The sequence below is a fragment of the Idiotropiscis lumnitzeri genome, chromosome 6 (assembly GCF_059441095.1).
Source record: "Idiotropiscis lumnitzeri isolate Australia: NSW breed Sydney's pygmy pipehorse chromosome 6, RoL_Ilum_1.0, whole genome shotgun sequence".
Lineage (NCBI taxonomy): Eukaryota > Metazoa > Chordata > Actinopteri > Syngnathiformes > Syngnathidae > Idiotropiscis > Idiotropiscis lumnitzeri.
In genome coordinates, this window is record NC_142396.1 from 9509014 (window position 1) to 9530072 (window position 21059).

The window sequence follows — 21059 nt, forward strand, 5'->3', positions numbered from 1 at the left end:
AGAGGAGCAGACCAGAACTGATAATAGCCTCATTAGCAGTCTGTCAGTAGCCATTCTACACACACATGCACGCGCTCACTCACCATGCGGCAGAGCAACGCTAACTATTGCGGACCGGCGTCTGAGACGGAAGACCTTTGTCGTTTGCATGTCATTGCACTCTCCAACCTTTGACCTCCGTGAATGAACGGCGATGGGCTTCTTGTTTGCGTGCCAGAGCATGTCAGGTGATAATTATTAAAAAAATAAATAAATAAATGAAAAAAGAATGTAGGCTTATATTCCCCAAACGGAGACATCAGGGTGTTTCCAAAGTCGCCAGCATGCCCGAAGCAGCGGTAGAATTAACAAGCTGCAACAAGCACTCCATGAAAACAATACAGATCAATTTAATATAGATGCCAAGGAGTGTGGGGTATAATATTAGAGCCATAATAGCGCCAGCCCACACTGCACAATCCTAAACCAATTTAGGGCCATTTCAAACAATTTCCTGCGGGCTTGTGGGAAGACTTCAATAAATCACAAAAACAACATGCTGAAAAATATACACAGTGAAACGAGAGAAGGATGTTGGAATAAGTCCACAGGAGCACATTTTGTACACACTGAAATGTGCTCGGTTCATTTCCTCACTCATTCGCTGGGTTGTTGTGAATTTTTACGTTTCCCCAAGGTTGGGTTAATCATTGGTCCTGTCAGAAGATTTGTGGAGGGGGATTTTGCATAAACAAGTCGTCATTTTTTTGTTTTGTGTACAGAAGTTGAAATTATTTGATGTAACATTCTTAGGAAATATTGGTGGCGGCTGGATGGATCAGTGGGTAACGTTGCTCTCTTTGGACAAAAATCCCAGTTTGGGCAGACAGCCAACCCATGGCGGATTGTGCCAGAAAGAGGAAAGTTGCTCCCTCTTAGAAAATTACAATTTTATTTAACTACTGATAAGTGGACGATGCAGAGAGATTTCACCCCTGGTTGGATCAAAATCTTGACCCAACGTGTGAGGTCAAATCCAACCCAATGTGCTGGGTAAACCTAGTCTAACCCAGGATTGGCTGTTTCACATAATCTGGGTTACTGTGACCCAGCAGTTTGAAAGTGAATCCTAGAATCAAATACAAGTTTGAATACGATTTGCTGTGTTCAGTGAAGTAGCTTTACTATTTAATTTTTTTTTCATGCGATCCAATCTGATGACACCGTGACCAAACGCTGCCATGCATCCTTTACATGCAGTCGCCACAGGGCGACCCAGCTCCACTCTCTTTGAATTTGCCACACACACACACACACGCACACAGTATTTATAGAACAGGAGAGTCAAAAGGGTGCGATATGAAAGCATATCGCTCATGCATAGGTGAAGTGCAAAACTGTCAACTGTCATATGATCAAAATCAGCAAGACGGCGAATGCTTGACAAGGCCGCAGCCTTTTGTTTTACAGATATTTATAGTGCTGAGTTTGAATGTATTTGTCAGCGTAAACACCAACATAAGAGCCCCAGGTATTTCCAAATCAATTGAATCGAAGGCTTTAGCATTAAAATCGCCACGGCAGCCGGGCCAGTCCACTTTTAAAGGAGATTTACACGCCCGCGTTACATGAAATGACCCCTGCAGGCAATCGTAGCACGACATTTATTATTTACACCCACACTTTTTGTTTTAGTGGCTGCACAGTTGTTCGTGGCATTCCCGGGCTTGTGGCGATTTCTTTCTGTCTTCGGGCTCTTTAGCCGCTCACAGAGGGTTTACAATCCACCGCAATGGCTCTCGCATTGATTAACGCGGCCCCGAACAATAAGCACATCGAGTTATCCAACAAAGGTTGTCACTCAGTGGAAAGAATCCGTTTACTTGGTTGCTGAAAAGAGATCACTGGCACTGCTGGAGTGCCACGGCCCAGCCCGTGGAACAATATTTCAATAGATCAATAGGAATGAGATTTAACAATGAATTGCTGCCGAGCTCTTTTGTGCGAGGCTGCCCTTGGGGACGGAGGGGAAAAGGATGGGAGAAAAAGGGAAGAAGGTGGGGAGATTATCGCGGGCACGGCAGCCTGTGTGAGAGGCTTAGCTCGGCTATGTGGGGAGGTGGAACCCTGTGAATTCTAATGAACTGGCAAGAGCCACACCACCCATCCCGAAAAAAACAGCTCCATCACCGTGGCGTGAGGACGGCAGGAGGGAAGTAGGAGGTGATTAGGAAGGTGCGGCTCCTCCTCAGCAAACCAAACAGAGCAGGTCATTCTCTCTGTGATAATTATGCCCATAACCAGGCATGAGGGATTGATAATGGACCTGCTTATTCTTCATGCCGCGCAACGGCAACCGCTGGGCTTGTCAACTGGAAAAAGCATGATGATGTGTTTTTTTGTTTTTTTTTCTCTCCGTTGGTCGGGTGACTCCGGTAAGAGTTGCAAAGGCGGTTGAAAAGGGCAGCGGGGGAACTTGGCCTTTGAGGGAGAAGTTAACGAATGAACTTCATTATTGAGGAGCATACCAGGGAGACCCCCCGGAGTGTGTGATGTATTACCTCGCCTCCAACCGACATCACCAATATAGCCTGACGCCGGGTCTAAGGGGGGGCAGGTAGGCGCGTAAACTAAAATAGTTAACCTTCTGGCTGGAGGCGAGAAACAAACAAGAAAACAGAACAGCCAAGTATGCAGCTACCAAACTAAGTTGCTTTTAATTAAAGTAAGAAATGCAAAAATGTTGTCCCGCAAGATCGCCTCTAATTTTATAGATAATAAAGTATCAAGAAAATTCTGATCAATTACTTTTCGGGGGCGGGCCGCCTCTGAGATCTCAAGTACTTTCATAAACAGGCATTTCTCGGCAACGGATGTCAAGAGGTAAGCTTACAGGAGAACAATCTAGGCTTTTTCTTTTCTATTTTTTTTTTAAAGCTTTATGTCCTGACAATAGTGAGCCTTGTTCAACAATATGTTCCTTAGAATGTTCTGAAATGTGCCCTTAGAAATAAAAAAAAAAAATAGGTTTCAGTGCTGAGGAGTTATTATTATTATATACTTGCAGCACTGTGTTCTAATTTCTAATTTATGTTACGCCATATGGAAAAGGCTTTGTTACAGCACCAGCTGTCGTGAAATGCGCTATATCAGTAAAGTTTTATTGTATTGTTTTGTATAAATGGGGCACGTGATATTCACAAAGTAGAGCACAGACCCGCACAAAGGGATTCTTAACTGAGAAAACATTAGCAACTAAAATACTGGAAAATTAGTTTGTTTAAAGTGTTTGAAAAAAAAAAAAAAAAACAGAAAAGCTGAAACTTCTGTATACATTTTCTCAAAATGAAATGGGTCAGAAACATGCTTCACCCCTCGACCAAGTAACAAAACCTCCACGGCAGACGCAACAACCTTTATTTTGTCATTGCGAATAATGAGGGAGTCACCCCCCCCTTGTAGCCCCCCAACACACACACACACACACACAACTGCTTGGATATTTGGAAGAACGACTTGTAGCTTTAAAGAACACACTTAATGTTCGCTGTGACTTCATTTAGCGGTCCAGCGAGACGATCCAGTCAACACAATGCAGATTAGCCTCATTTATTACAAAGCGAGCAACTTTTCAGTGCATTATAAAAACAACTGACCCACCACGGGGAATACATGTTTCCTTGAAGATTGAGGGAGCTCTCGGGGCGATGTGCAACATGCATCGCTTAACCTCCTCCCTTATCCTCTTTACAGAGTCCGAGATGCCGTTTCTCCATGGTGCATCCGACAAAGGTATTTTTATTTTATTTAATTTTTTTTTTTTTTACTGTGCACTCGCTCAGCTCTTTTACTTTAGACTTATGAGGATGCCATAAGTGCAGAGATGTGATTCATCACAGGGTGTGCTCTTCTCGCACCCTCACACATTAGTAATGTGGTCCGCTGAGGAGGAGTCCTGTCATCAGTCTGTACCTGGACCCTCTGAACAAGGTAGGTCAACAGGAGGCAGCCACGGCTGGCCCACTTTTAGTCTTTCACAGCACCTTAAAGTTTGCTCTTGCTTGGCTAAAAACAAGTCTGACGGACACAGTGCGACCCGCTCCGTTGATGGGACATGCATTGCGGGAACGTTTACGTAGTAAAAAATGCTGGGTCACCCACTCGTTGGGTAGCTGTGAATTTTGAGCAGGTTAGGTAAATTCAAATTTTACCCCTGATTGATTCCAAATTTTGTTCCAATGTGCTGGGTTAAATTATCACCTCAAAGTTTAAGTTAAAAATGAATAAAAATAAGCTTTGTGGACCCAGGCCTGGGTTATCTATTTCACCCAATTTGCTTATTCTTGACCCAGCTGTTTTAAGTGAGTCCGTAAAGCTGAGCAACCGACCCGATAAACTTTAACAAGCTCTTGTAGTAAAATACTTGCGTCAAAAAGGGGGGAGGGTGATGGAAAAACAAACATGAAATGAGTCACAGTTTGGATTAAAAGTTCTCAGACTTATCCATCTCAAACTGCCGGAAGGCATTCCATCACATTACTCACAAGTCGTCTATAATACGCATCGCATTAGAGGCAAACACCTGATCATCTGCTATTTTATGTAATATAGACACTCTCCAAGTCAGTGTAAGCCGTTGACCTTAACACCACAGTTAATGCACATTTAAATACCTGCCTCGGTTTTCATGTTTGTCATTTTACTTGTGAAGATTAGGTGTAAAAAGGCTATTTGAAACCAAAACACGGGATTAAAGGATAATGCTGCTCTGTGTCTTGTGAGTCGACCTTGATTCTGTAATCCAACACAATAATGGAGAGCAGCATATTTCCCTCGCTTGTACATTCAATAGTCTCACACACTAGTTCCATCTCCCACTGATGTAATGCTAAATGCACAATAGCGTCACACGAAGGGAGGGATCTGATCATTGTGTTACTGATGTCAAAAGAATGTAAAGGGTATTAACATTTATGCTCAAATTCAACATAATGTTTTCTACTTGATTAGTTGTAAAGAGAAGAATTCGGAAAAGGTTTTCACACACCATAATGAAAATCAGGTAACATGATCCTAAGGGTATTTTAACATGAGAGTAAAAAAATATCCATCACAATACAAATAAGCACAGAGGGAATTTATCAAACTTTCTGAAATATTCAAATTCTTTGATGAATCGTTTCTGCCTTAGTGGTTTTATTCAATAGTAGACTAACTCAACTACACAATAATCTATACAAAATTACATCGCTAGGCGCGTTCCAAAAAAACAAAAAAAACAAAAAACAAACAAAAAAACCCCCAGCTCCTAATATATTTTATTTTCTAACATATGTCTTATTCAGCCGCTTAGTCATATCAAATGATGGGTTTGGATTCATTTTTTAAGCCATAACAGTTTTTCTGTGCAAGATTCACAAAAAAAAAAAAAAAAAAAGACAAAGGCAAAATATCTGCCTTGAAGCATCAGAGGGAGAATTTTCCCACTTGGACTCATGTTACCAGGGGAAAAGTCCACGAAAGACGATGTGTCCAACTTTTGGAATCATTTCACATTAGCCTTCCACCGCGAGTTAGTTTGGAACTTTTTGAAATGCCCCCACAAGTTGTCAACATCCACTGATGCATTTTAATTTTCATTATAAATTCCACAAACTCCCAAAAATGTAACTTAGGTGAGGTGGTATGCACGGAGCGAGCCGATCTCCACTGTGAATTGACCCGCTACAAGACGGCTAATAGCTATTAGCTGCAAGACGGCTCCTAGACCGACGTTGAGTTTGTTAAATATGCCACAGCCTCTCTCCAAAGACCGTGCGGAAATCCACACAACAGTGACACTAACTGCAACGGAAAGGTAACTAATATTTACGTTTACCAGCCCATAAGCTAACATGCTAGCAAGCTTACTCGACCGTGAAAGGGTCTTGCAATGAGTTAGCGCCTCGCGCCATGATATGCTGGTATCCGCATGAAATAGAGGAAAAGTTAACTGTTTATCTAACATAGTGGCACACACACTGCAGACACATTCAGAACATTTTCAAACTGGAAGGCGAGTTCTATTTTGAATGATTTTGGAGCCTTTTTTATTTATACACTTGTGTGTGTGATTATTTAATGTATTCACTTTATGCAAGCTTGTTAGCAATACTCTTCTCTGTGTTGGGTCAAATATTCAAGACATTGACAAAAATATTGAGAAAAATTCCAAAAACAAGACCAAGACCAGTTGGATCGTTTTTTTTTTTTTTTTGCCTTGTAACCGGTTCCGTATCCGGTAAAGTGAATGCTATCGGAACCAAAATGTAGCAAGTGTACACTCGACTCGCTTGTGCCAATATGGCTTATTTTCCTGACTCCATATCTCCTTTCCTGTTTCTTTATTTCCCGCTCACACTGCCTCAGACGGAGTAGAATGAAAACCCGCCTTTGATGTCTGGGATCCCATAATGCTGAGCAGTAGAAATCCGCATGCCTGTTATCTGGAGAATCTTAATGATGACGGCAAACTTCACAATGGGTTAACCACCACGTCTCCCTGTTCTCACACTGCACACCCACAGAAACACAAATTAATAGCAGGCGGGAGAAGAAAGAGACGGCAAAAAAAAAAAAAAAAAAACGTTTTTTCTCTAATAAAGCAGATTCAACAAAATGCACACAATGTGATCAGCACAAACGTCAATGTATAATATCACCCAAAGCTATTGCGAGCATTTCTGCTTTCTTCTTTCGACATGTCACTTTTTGTGCTTCACTTTGCCAAACAGAAAAAGAAAAAAAAAAAAAAAAAAAGATTCTTGGTTGGCAATCTTCACATCACAACGCACACTGTTTGTTTTCGCCCTTAAAATCTTTGCTTCCTCACACCTACTGTTGGCTCTTAAAAAATATCTGATGTTTTCATCACAATAGGTTTTGCTGAATTGAGTATTTGGACACAACGTCGAATGATATGTAAATACATTTCCCATGATCATATCTTTACATTTGTGTAATCCTCCAAAAAGTATGATGACAATAATATGAATGTTATCCAGATCACACTTTTGGCAGTAATTTAATGTTGTTGTATAAATGTACAATAAATTATTTATGGTCAGTAAATTTTTAAACTCAAAGTTAAGCTGCAAAGCTGAAGCTAAAAATGCAAAACATTAATTTTCCTGCTAAATTTTTTGAAAGCCTTATCGGAAGTTTGCATAGTCTCTGAGTGCTCTTGTTTAAAAATAATGCTATGAAGGAGACAACCATATGCAAGGTTTGTTCAGTAGTATTGTGCATAATTCAGGAATTGCTAAATTATGCATATGAATTTTACTTGGCTTAATTTGTGGCCGATATTGCATCAGCGTCTGCAAAAAGCCACCAAGGAATATTGCTGAAAATTGATTTTGTTCTCCATTTCACAAGTGTGTAATTGGTGCGGACGTGCGCCTCCGTCTGAAGTGATCTGATACGGTCGTGCAGAATAGCTCTGATCATGTGACAAGCGTGCACGCCTGAGGAGGAACCCGACGACGGTGACGATGGATGGCACAAGGATGCTCCATGATGCCCGGCCTCCAATCTTTGAGCATCCCGAGGAACATCGGTCAAGATCAAAACTGGAGGATGACCTCCGCCTCCGTCGCCCTCCATGTATCAAACCTTCCAATCCACGCTGACACGGTCGCGCTACGACTGCGTGTGACTTTGTGCGCGCGGACGACCTGATGCGTGATGGATAACCTGCGCTTGTGCGCGGGCAGGCCGCGAGCGAGAGCCTCCCCACGCCCTCCAGGCCACGCCGACCGCTTCTCTGCGCAGCCGTCGACCTCACCTGAGGTGGCGTGAGAAGAGAAATGAAACGGCCGGCAGCAGATGGAACCGCTTCCTTTTTTTTTTTTTTTCTTTGGCAGGCCCATCCAGGCATTGTGTCCTTGTCACACGTCAGTTACTCTTGTTTTCCAGTTTGACAACACTTTGCAGCGAAGCCTTTCAGCTTTTGATGCACAATAAGGGACGGGGGTGAGGAAAAAGGCTGACGAGGCCTCTGTCGGCTTCTCCGAAAGACTGAGAAAAGAACCAGATTAAGCTGCAACAAAGGCAGAGCACCCCCGTCCGCACAAAAAGCTCTCACGCACCCCTTCCGCTTCCCTTGCCACTCTCCTCCTTAGAAAAAAAAACAAAAAAAAAACTGGGCCCCTTGGAGGTGATCAAAAGCACCCCAGAGGAACTTATGTAAAGAAAGTCCACATACAAAGGCCATTTGCAATTTCGCAAAATGGCAGATATAATGCATTGACTGAAAAATGAGGATCTGCCATATTGTGTCCGAGTTGGAGAAAGGATGGCTGGGAGGAAAAATGGAGAAAAATCACGTTGGCCTGGTTTACGACAAATAGATAGCTCTATTGATTTCCCTTTAACAGCCACTGTCCATCCCTCACTGTTGTGATTACACTGACCTATTTCTGAAAAAAATAAATAAATAAATAAAAATATAGATTAAACCAAAACATCCAAAAAGAAAATACTCCCTTTGTGGAGCAAACACAAAGGGGGTGACAAAACCTAACCTTCAGTGGAGGAGGAGAGGAAAAAAGAAAAAAGTACCATGCTGGGAGCAAAATAACTTTTCACGGAAAGCGCGTCAGTGCTTTGTGGTGTCCTGCATTGTCAAGTCAATGAAAAATAAAAACAACATTAAAATGAATGAAGTTACATTTGAACATAATGAAAGCAATTTTACAAGGCCTTGTTTGAGTGTCTGCCGTACAGTGAGTTCGACCATATTGTTTTTAAAAAAAAAATATATATATATATATATATATATTTTTATTTTGTTATGTTTTGTTTCTTTGCTTTGCTGTTCTGCGCTTCAGCGTTGTACATTGCTTCCTCTGCGCCAGTGTGCGCTCATCTGCACGAGCATCTTTCTCCAGACTATCTCAATTCGCAGCTCTAGGGACCCGACGCCGGCTGATCTTCATTATCAGCCCGAGCTTAACAACGCACTGGATGCACTTCCCACTTGAGTACAAGCAGCAAATCCCCACAGAGCTGAATCAAGGCAACAATGTGATGAAATACCTTCAAACAACACGCGAGCGGGGAACAGTGAAACAACGCGCAGACAGCTTAGAGTGCCCTGGGCCATTCCACAGGAGTGCGCCAGTTGCCAAGCAAAATTAGCCAGCAACTGGGACATATTATTCTCCTCATTGGGCAGTGTACATCGCTATTAAGAGGGATAAACTTCATGTTTGATCAAGTAAAACAAAAAAAAAACAGACCCACACAGCCGAACCAAATTCAAGCAGGATGTTCACGGTAATTTAGGGTCAATTACGATGAAATCATGACGTGAATGTAAACATGAATGAGAAGTGTATACTCCACAAACTACAGTGGAACCTTAAAAGTCAAACACCCTGGAAGGTCATCAAAAATTTGTATCGGCAATGTCAGTAATGACGAATGAAACTTCACAGAACATCTAAATCAAGAGTGTAAAACTCATTTCATCCGGTAGTGATTGTTCTGGTTTCACTATGAAGGTCGATATGATTGTGGAAATGTAAAATCCCATTCTTGCATGTACACACACATTATTGTTACTAAGACTGCTAACAACAAATTGAATTTGTCATCAGAAGTCAAAATAGTGACAACCAAATATTTACCATATGTTTCGGACTATAAGGTGCACCTGTATATAAGCCGTAGCAACTCTTTTTGGAAAGCAAAACACCCCCCCCCCAAAATAAAATAATAATAATGATAATAATAATAGTAATAATGATAATAATAATAATAATAATAATAATAATAATAATAATCATAATAACCAGGCTATAAGCCACAGTTTTCTATGTTGAAAAAACAGTCCCCTTTAACACGGCAACAACTTTGCTAATTAAAACAGAACAGACCCAAGAGAAAAAAAAATAGTTTATAGAACGCCCCTACCGGTGAAAGAAAAATCCACAGAAAAGCCGCATCATTGTATTAGCCGCATTGTTCAAAATCTAGGAAAAAAGTAGCGGATTATCATCCGGACGTATATATAACTGTTGTTCAATTTACGTTAAGAAGGGATTTGCTGGAAGCAATGTTTGTAATATTTATAAAAGGTGAGCAAATATTAGATTTTTGGGACAGGTTTTCTGCCAAAATAAAAAGGTACAAATCCTTTTAGCAAGAAAACACTTTGGTTTAATTTAATGGGCCACAATATAAATTATATAGCAGCCGCACAACTGTTCGGGGGAGTTTCCACCACCTTCCTGCTCTCTCACCATTTTGTGTCTTGCAATGAGAATGATTTCACCAACTTCAGTTCGGAATGTTACTAAAAAAAATAGTCTGGAAGTCTACCAGTTTCATGTCATTAAAAATGCACCCTACAAAGTCCAGCGCTACAACCTTGCGTGAAACGGACTGACGGATAGACTTTCACGGCAAGTCGGGCAGTGCAACATGAACGTAAATCATTAGGTTCCATCACAACAGATTGGCGGGACTATTTCTGTGAGGGCGCACGTTTCTGGCAAAAGAAACTCGGGCAAATAAATGAAGGCCATGCTTCTCAATCAGTGTAAGGAGTCTGCCAGCGCAGTGGAGATAAATAAAGAAGAGGACAGAGACTCCACTTCGTACCGAAACGAGAAGAATGGTGTGTCGGAGTATTTCCAGTTGAGACATGTCCTAGTTCTAAATCAGCGCAAACTACACTAACAATGCAGTTAAATGACCACCTCAAACAAAGTCTCAGGCTCGTTCTCAAGGCAGCTCTGGGTCGTTTCATTTGTGCACATATCGTGAGAGGAAACTGAACAAGATTGTCTTAGTGAGGCTTTACCCCCCCCCGTTGTATTACAATGATGCAAATTCAGCTGTATGGTAATTTCAGATGTGGCTGTGATGTTTTTTAATGTTGCTCTACTGTATTATAATATCGTTAGAGGTTATTAAATGCGTTATTTCTTTCACAGATGGATTGAAGCAGCTCAGTGTAAAACTAATATGATGCAAGATGTAAAAAAGAAACAGCAATTCAAGCAGATATTTCGCATCCACGTCAGTAATCAGCAGATCTGCTCGGTTCCAGGAAGTGCATCCTGGCTACGTGACTTCTGGTTGTGCGCGAGCCGCCTTGTGGCGATAGTTCACGTGTTTGATGCGAGATTAGGAGTGAGATGTCCAATCCCAGCATCTGATCTGCTGCATCATAACATTTCTCTCGAAAGGTCCAAACTCATCTCACAGCTACATGTTCGTGCCTGGAGGGAGATGAAAGCGCATGCAGTGGATCTAAAAAGTCTACACACCCCTGTTCAAATGCCAGCTTTTTGTAATGGAAGTTAGAAATTAGATCAAGATCAATTATTTACAAATGTTATATTTTCAATATGACTGATAAATACAAATCAAATAAGTTTCAATGAATTAAATAAATAAATACATGAAAAATATATAAATAAAAATATATATGTACCACATAAATATATTTATATATATATATATTTATATATATATATATAAATATATATATATATATATATATATATATAAATATATATATATATATATATATAAAATATATATATATATATATATATATATATATATATATATATAAAATATATATATATATATATATAAAAAAAAAATATATATACTATAAACACACACACTCACACACGCACACACAAGTAGGAAGTAAAGTTGTTCTGGTACGACGAAAACATCTGCACTTACTAACGGTTAATTCAAAGAACGTGAAAGTAAATAGGAAGGAATTTGAATTAACAATGACAAATGAAAAGCCGACATCCTGTCTTCGCCCTTCATTGTGAACAAATTTCCTCCACAATAAATCCTTTTGACGGATTTTTGAGTGCCATGTACCACATAAAATCGTCTCAAGGTCAGTAAGGACAACTAGAATGAATACACAAGGCTAAGTGTGGCTAAGTGTGCCTTATCGTCCAAAAAAATACGTCAGGTACAATATCAGAGGGTATAGTGTGCCTGATCAAAAATCTCGCCAAGTCAATAAAAAAGGCCCCACAGAGGAGAGGATGCCACAGTCGCATGTGGATCTGTTTTCATTTGGAATACTACATCTTATGATAGCTCAATGATGAGTCCACTCGGGTGGGTGGAAAAGGGAAATGGAGGAGAGCGAGCGAGAGGAGGCTGCCAGCGAACAGCTGCCCCTGTAATTTATATTGATGAGGGGACTGGCATGGAGGAAAGCTTCCAGCAGTTTGATCACTCAGAAGGGCCGAATGGGGGAGTAAGCGGAGACCCCCCCAGTCCATCCCAGTGGACCACATTGGACCTTGTAAACACATATGTGCATATACATGACACTTGCGGTGCCAGGAAGGATTATGACTTTGTCGGGAGTGCGTTTGCACCTCATTATTCTTTTTGCACCATGACTTTTTTTTTTAATTCCACAAATCATATAATCTTGTTTTAATCCCCACGCATTGACCACAAACAGGCCGGTCTTATGGACACACTTCTGACGAGCTACTTCCGATCTATGAGGCACACCAATCAACTACTTGTTAAGGGCCTTTACTTTGATTTCCTCCCATGGACAAGATTTGAACATTTCCTAGTGAAATGAGACAGAATAGTCCAGTTTCTGCCCACAGCTTTGAACCCAAGACTTCTAAATCATGCTCTTTGATTTGAGACTCCTTCCGGTCTGGAGGTGCCTAGCGCTACGCTAATTAAGAGTGCTGGTGGAAGGTGGGCCGAGGCATTTCTGTTTCACCATCAAACATCAACACGTTTTTTTTAACACTACAGTGCCTCAAGACAAGCAAATAGCTTAACAGATACTCTTTTTTTTAATTCAGAGGAGCAGTTTGAGTAAGCTGGAAGGATAGACGATCAAATTTGTCTGATGCAAGAAGGAGCCGTGGAGTTTTACAGGGCGAGAAGCAGTCGCTCACAATCTCTCACAATCTGAAACACTCGGACCGCTCTTATGGAAAAGCCCTCTGGCTTCCCCTCGCCACCGGTTTCATCAGAGTGATCAGAGCAAATGGATGGACGTCACGCACACTTTCTGCCGTCAGCGCATGCACACTGCACTATACACAAAAGCATTTAAAAACGCCTCTTCCAATTGCACTTCACCTGCGTCAAAATAGCCAGCAAACCTCTTGGAAAACATTGACTTTTGTGTGACTGTTCATCAATTCTTCATGAGCAGGCAGAAATTGAAAAGGCAGCTGTGGTTTGATATGGAAAGGCTTGAGTATGATTGGCACTATGTAAGAGAAAAAAAATTGTTGTGCTTTGATTGACACAGTCAAAGAGGTATTAATTCCACAAACTACGACCACAATCGTAAATCGATTGCTTAATGAAAAACTCGATAAGAGTGTTTTCAATGTAAAGGCTGAATTTTTCATAAAGCTCTCAGTCATTAGTTTCGGTATATTTGCATTTTTCATTTGAACTAACACGATTGACTTGGAGAGTCCCAGCTCTCACTCGTGATTGCAGTGAAAGGTTAGCGACCACAACAAGACGCCACATCCGCTTGCTCGGCTGCAAGGCCCTCTTGCAAGAGAACAAAAGAGGCGCCTTGGCACGGAGGCTTCGACGACTGCGCGTGATTAGCGAGCAGTCAGAAGACAAACATGTTTCATTTCCTCTTTGTTGTATTGTGCGCGGGAACAAGTCAACATGATATTCATTTGGTGAAATCACATTCACCGAAAACACAGAACATAAAGTGAAAATGAGGTCAACATTTGGAACAATGTGGAACTTCTGCGCTTGAGAAATAGAGTTGAAAACAGAGTAAGAAAAAAAGAGGACTTACACGTGTGTGTCTTCTTCGTTACGGAGATACCTGCAAAGACAAAGCAAATAAGAATGTCATACCACAAGGGTCAAAGAGCACGACAAACTAACCCGCAGTCCTAGTCAAGGTCAGCACGGTGACGGACCCAAGGCATTTATTTTCCGCTCAAATATTCACAAGTTAAATCCCTGTCCTCTTCGGAGTAAAAAAAATAAAATAATATAAAAGGAATAACAATGATTATGTGCTAAATCAGCATCCCCACTGACAAAACATGAACACATGCTGATAAGATGACATAAAACACATTTTCATTCTTTGGCTTTATACTCAACACGAGATTTTCTCTGATTAATTTATTGTTTTAATTGTCTTTGTTTTGATATGTCTAATTTTTGGATTTTTTAAAAATTTTTACTTAATGGACGCTGTGGTTGTTTTTAAAAACTATAAATAAAGTTGAGTTGGATTGAGTTGTATTTAAAATGGATGTTCTTCTCTGATAGACAGACATCAGGCGGCACGGTGGACGACCGGTTAGCACGTCCGCCGCAGAGGTGCTCGGTTCGGTTCTGGCTCCGGCCTTCCTGTGTGGAGTTGGCATGCCTGCGTGGGTTTTCTCCGGGTACTCCAGTTTCCTCCCACATTCAAAAATTCATGCATGGTAGGTTGATTGAACACGTCAAATTGTCCCTAGGTGTGATTGTGTGCACGGATGGTTGTCCGACTTTGTGTGCCCTGCAATTGGCTGGCAACCAGTTCCGGGTGTGTCCCGCCTACTGCCCGAAGACAGCCGGAATCGGCTCATGAGGAGAAGCGGCTCACTCAATGGACGGATGGTTGGATGGATCTTCCATACATTTGCAAACCTTGTAACCCGCACGCTTCAAAATGCAGTTTCCTGTTCCACCGTTTGTGTGAGTTTTCCCCATTTGATAAGCTTTCCTACCACAGTCCTTCACTGAGTATGTTCTCTTCACTGACAAACAAATTACCCAAAGGTGTGAATACCCCGCTTATTCACACAGTCTCAAGCTTACTCTAGACTGGTGATTAGTGGGACACAAAATGCATCGGTGTATATAAACGGTAATGCATAGACCAGCGGCAAACAGAAAAAAAAGCGCCTGGTTCGTCTAAGGCGAGTCAGGCCTTGGATGACACCCGGGTGGACGAGGCCAAAGTATAGCTCTTTGTTGCCTTTCCCATTGTCAAGCCTTCCAATGAGTCAGGGTTCTTCACGCCGGTTTCTTCGATCCGCAACATCGCTCCACTGCGTCAGGAGCCGGGTGTAGACGAGCGCACGGTGGTCCCCCGGCGGCCCACTTGATGCTCATGCTTTGCAGGGCGAGAGCACGCTAATAGATCCCACTTGTCATGTGGAAGCAATGGCTAATTTTTCTACAGCTTGCGTCGCAAACTCGGGGGACAGCAAGTTGACATGATTCAATAACTCGCTGAAAAAGGCGTCTGGCCGGAGATAACAATGTTTCAGACGCATTTGAGGGGAAACAAGTTGAAGTGCAACGAGGGGGGAAACAAATAAGGCCCTGAGCCTCCTATAGACAGACGCGGAGTAACAGATAACTGATCGCAACGCCACAGAGCAACCTAAGGGCACGACAGTCTGTGACGGACCTTTAGCATTGCCCCACTGCTCAGGGCTGAAACCTTCTGTTCTTTCCAACTGTTCAAATTACATATGATGAGCGTCGCATGACAATGTATCCCGTTTTCAGCATTACACAAATAGAGACAGCCGCAAAAAAAAGATTATTTGTGAGAATGCAGGAAATGCCATCCCCATTTTCAACATTTTGTCAGCTTTACACATCTAATTGGGAAGATGATCAACCCATGTGGAAATAGAAGTTAAATTGGAAGCAAACATGTCAGACTTCACGGGTGGTATTAATAATTCTTTGCTTTGTCAGATTTGATTTTGGATTGAGATGTTTGGATACAAACTGTCACGTATAGCACAGCATGCAAATACAACCAGCCTGTGGCACCGTTTGATGAAAAAATATGACACTGGTCAGCGCATCAAACAGAAAAGACGACGGATATAAGACGGCGGCGCTATTGTCAGAAACGATTACTTAATAATTCACACAAGCACAAATGTGCCTCCCTAACTCTCTAAGAGTCATGAAGTGCATTTTAACGCAACGAGGCACATTCAGCACCACGGAAGTAGCAATTATTTAACTGCACGCCACCACAAAGTAACACATTATAGAATCCTGATAACACAAACGTGATAATCGTAACTATGCAAAGCATGCTGGGAAACCTTTTCTCTGATTTGGTAAATATGAAATTTTAACTGTATGATGTGAAGTGCTGATCACGACCGGCAAAGTCCGTAATGCAGCACAACAGCTGCCTCAGCGAACAATAGGCGGGCGACCTGTAATCATTCAGGAGTGCAAGCTACGTGCAGCCCGAAATCGGCGTATCCTTGGTAGCAAATGAATGAAGGGTCGATATTCTTCTCTGACTGAATATGGTCGTGTCTGAGGGAGTTGATGCTGGACTTCCCAGCATGCCTTGCAGCATTTTGCAAATTGTAGTGAAGAATTGCATGCTTATCATCAATGATGAAGGTTTCTCATTTCCACATTGTAGTCGTAATTGTGGTTGTTTTCCCGACTTGTTACATTTTGTGCCGTCATTTTGTCTCTGAATGAGGTTCGAGTTTAGTGACCAACTATTCTTTTCCACTGAGAGCCAAGCTCATTGCGAGTTACTTGAATTTTCAAATCTTTTTAAGTAGCTCTGAACGACTCAAATTGCAGTCCTTCTGCTAAATAGGGCCGTCGTCTTTTAAGTCTCGATATTACTCTAAAGCAGGTGTGGGCAAACTACGGCCCGGGGGCCACATGCGGCCCGTTCAACGTTTTAATCCGGCCTGCCTAATTTGAAAAAAATTCAAAGAATAAACCTTGTTAATGTTTTATTTTCAAAATATATACAAGACATATATATTGTTGTAATGCTTTTGTGCACTTTCATTTTAAATTAAATGTATTTTTTCTCTCCAATGAAGTGAGGTTACCAAAACACTATCCATCCGGCCCTTTTGTCAAATTTTAGAACCCATTGTGTTTAAAATACTTCAAAGGAAAAAAATATTTGTCCAGCTTTATTGATACATGCTGTCATCATAAATTTAAATTTTTTGGGGGGGGATTGAACAGTAGACTATGAATCGCTTGTTTGTTTGTCTAATGAAATCTGCTTGTTTTGCTTTTTCATTACACATCCACTGTAACCATCATGGATTACATCATATCCCTGTGCCGCGTACGTGGCTGCACTCATGCTTGTGCTTAGCAAAAACAAAAACAAAAAGGCATTATATTGCAAAGGGAACAGTTGGGAACTTTGAGCCTAATGATGCACAAAAAGGAAAAAGGAGAATAACAACATCGATTGTACGGAAATGTAACAACAGCAGAAACCATAGAAGCACCTGTTAAACAGCCTCGCTGATAAATAAAGTGTGTTCAGAAATACAGAAGCGGCTTTACGAAAATCCTGTTGCTATCCAGGTTGGGGGAAGGCAGACCAGGTGGTTGGCGGGGGGGCGTCGCCTCCTCCTCTAAGTGTCATTCACAGCCATGTGATTGGAGGTGGCAAGGAGAAAGGGCCACAAAGCCAAATAATGAGTCAGGCAGTGAGAAAGAAGGAGCTAGCGGTGGGCGCTGACATTGGCAATGGCTGCCAGCTCATGTCTTCTCTACTGGATGGCAGGTTCAGAGGTCAGTCTGGAGGTGAAACTCTCCTTGGCTGATAAACCAGAGGCTGATAAAAAAAGCTGGATGGATGTTTTTTTCCTGTGGTTATTATTCATTTTAGCCTAAAGAGTGAAAGATTCAGTAAATTTAGAAAATTCAGAGAGCGTGCCAACACCACACAGGAAGACCGGAGCTGGAATCGAACCCTGCATCTTTGCACTGTGAGGCGGACGTGCTAACCAGTCGACCACCGCGCTGATTTATAAAATGTCATAAAATATAATCCAAATCAACAAGCTGGTTTTATAAACTGCGTTGGGACAAGCACATCAACAACAAGGTGTGTATGTGTGCCTTTAAGAGGCGTGGCCTAAGGAGTGACTTGGCCTGTTAGTCTCTGTGGCTTCTCATTAAAACGTACATCGCTGATAGAGGCTCTCCATTTTTCCCCCTTCACTCACATATCTGAAGCTCATTCATAATCCAAATTTTGGTTCGCAACACAAAGCAAGACAATTGACATCAAGTCAAGGTACCATTGCATAAGAAGAGATTATTTTCACATTATAATTTCATTTTGCATCAAATACGTATTAGAAACAAAGAACAGTGGCCCCCGCCCTTAGTTATAATGTTGCCACAGCTGAATTCCCATTTTCATATTAGCATGTGTCACACCGGAAGGAGGGGCAGTTGTCGCACGGTGGCCTTTGATCAGTCACATTTCCCCTGCATCATTCTGGTGAGACTTTGCTCAAGCTATGGAGGAAGAGAGGTACTGTGCAGGTGACTGGAGGTTAACCTCCACCACATCTATCTGCAAGGGGGCTTGGGGGGGGGCACATCCTGTAAACATGCCACTTAGACAAGAGAAGAGTGAGTGCGGGCTGTGGCAGGCACGACGCAGCAGACTGCTGCGGAACGGCGTGCCACGGCTAGCGACTCAAAAGTGACAGCCCTGTAATGAACTCTGAGGCGCACGGTGGGCCGTACGTCATAATTTCAGGTTTCTTAAAGGCTGACAGGGAATGATTATCATGGATGGTTATTGTCACCCTGCCTCCCTGGGAGACGAGGCGTGCTCTGGGCTTGTTGCACCGTGACATTCAAAGTTACAGTCTCCTTCACATAATGGAGCTGTCCTCTCAGCGCGCTAATGGGAGCGATCCATTTAACCTGTGCCAGAAACACACAGACGAGGAAGTTCCTAATGCGAGGCCGTCCCGTGGGGACGTCACACTCGTCGCCCACCCCCACCCCTCCTGGCTGCTGCCTTCCTGCTGCTTGATTCATTGACTGGCGCTCCTCACTTATCCTCATTCACTGTTCAGTCTGGGGAGACAGGGAGGCTCACTTTCTGCTGCTTGCTCCCCACGCCGCCACTGCACGGCCGATGCACACAAGGACACAACTGCCGAAACAAGCCGGTGAAGGAGCGCAACAACTACAGACCAAGACCAGGGTCCTTGGAATTGTTTCTTTAAAAGATAAAAAGATTGAATGAAACAGGCAATGGGATGCCTTTTCTTACTGAAATAAAGTAGATATTCATTTAAAATAAAGAAGACAAGTAACGGTCATACGTACTCAACCTTCTTCTCATATTTCGGTTCATTAAAGACTCTAAATGTTCCTTATGTATAAAAATCAGCGTGATTGGTTGTTTTCTGGCTGGCGACCAATTCAAGCATACCGCGCCTCGCGCTCAAAGTCAGCCCAGCTCAAACGTGACACCAAAAATAGATGGGCACACGATCGAGAAACGAATAATATTGATATCAGAAAAAGTGTAAATACTGCACATAGGGTAACATATTGCGTAACATTTTATTTTAGTATAATACGAGTACAAGAAAAATAAATAAAAAAGTTACTGCATATCCTGTCACAATTTACCGACTGAAATATGGACAAAGTGATATAAGGTGAAAGTACATTTCTGATTGGTCACAAATTGCAGGGTGCTTAGAATTGATCCCGTCCCACTCAGCTATGCAAATCAATAATCTATCAATGGACTACATATGTTGGTACAGGGGGCAAGAAAAAAAAAAAAAAAAATGCTACACCCTTTGTCCAACTAAAATGCGATGTTTCCCAGGTTTAAGCATATGATAGTTGTACAGTCGTCTCCTGAGGTTGTTGGTGAATAATGACCGCACATTTTGATCGTCTTGCTAACAGATTGATGCAACATTCCCGATAGGAAATCATTAAAAACAATGAATGTATTCGCTTGCCTTATCCATCTCTTGCACCCAAATGTTTTTTTTTACGATTTATGGACCTGCGCAGGTTAGGCTCGACAAAAACTTCATCCAATGCGTAGGTGAGGGTTCAAGTCAAACGTTCTCAGTCAGAGAGAAGGCCGCTTTTCATAGTTCCAGTCATTTAAGACATCCTCCCTTTTGCACTGACACACTAATTAGCCATTAAAAAATAATAAAGTATACGTGAAAAAAATAAAGTGATTAAAAAAAGCGCAATGATTCTAATCAGCTGCCCCCTAATATACTAAAACACTGAATCCATGGAGAGGCCAACTCTCCGGGGGGGGCTCAAAGGAAAAATGACTTCTTTGTCTCCAGGCGCTGTTATTTCTGGTCATTTCTAATTGGTTTTAACTACAAGCAACCACTCGGAGACTCCACAGGTTACTTCAACGCATCACTATGGAATTGTCTGCAAATAGAAGATATACATCCAAATGAGTTTTAGAGGACACCACAATTGTCTTTCACCAACCGAAAGGAGACCGTAATGGGAACTCTAAGCACACAAGACTTCCACGGAGAAGTTGAGGTATCCCGAAGGGAGGCAAACGTTCTCAGGGTGACCCTGACGCCGTCCAAGTCCTCGCTGAGTTAACTTCACGTCATATGCCGCTCACCCCCTCCCCACATACCGCATGTCTCTCAAGCGCACATGCAGTTCTGCATAGCTGGGCCCGCAAGTCTTCAGGTGAGACCAGGGTGTTGTTTGGTGGCTCGTGAATTATACATTGCAGCAGAGGATTTGACGCGGCCCAGAAGGGCCGACAAACAGCAGGCATGGCTGCGAGGCAGATTGAAGACTCCGACGGAATTTTAATTGCACCTCGGGGAGCGCATGTGATAAGTGCTATTGTTATTGGGAAGACACCGCTGCACACGTTTACCTTTGCGACAGCCTAAATAAATGGCACCACGCAACAAAAGGTACAAGGTTCGATGCTTTAACGGTCATTTGCTCAAGGTTATACGAAAGAGAGATAGCTACCACTGCTGCTTAACAAATATTTATCAATTGGTTCATATGACTTGATTTATTCTTAAGAGAGGAAGACGCACAGAAAATAACATGTACGCGGGTGTTAGGCACTACATTTAACTCTTGTAGAAACTCATCAGAGCTTGAAAGACTCTACATTTTCCATGCTAGTAGGACCACGATAAAAAGGGTGAAAAAAAAAAGAACACAAAAGTAAAACTAAATGAGTGAATTAAAATAATGTCATTATGAGTCATGATGAT

The 21059-nt window shown here is 42.0% G+C and overlaps 1 protein-coding gene across 1 annotated transcript in view; it reads right to left on the reverse strand.

Moving 5' to 3' along the window:
* Nucleotides 1-21059, reverse strand: part of roraa (RAR-related orphan receptor A, paralog a) — a 208796-nt gene that overhangs the window by 55122 nt on the left and 132615 nt on the right. Inside the window, exon 2 of the mRNA XM_088297795.1 lies at nt 13823-13852. Within this exon, the coding sequence (XP_088153921.1) occupies nt 13823-13852 (30 nt within the window). The remainder of the gene's footprint in view (nt 1-13822; nt 13853-21059) is intronic.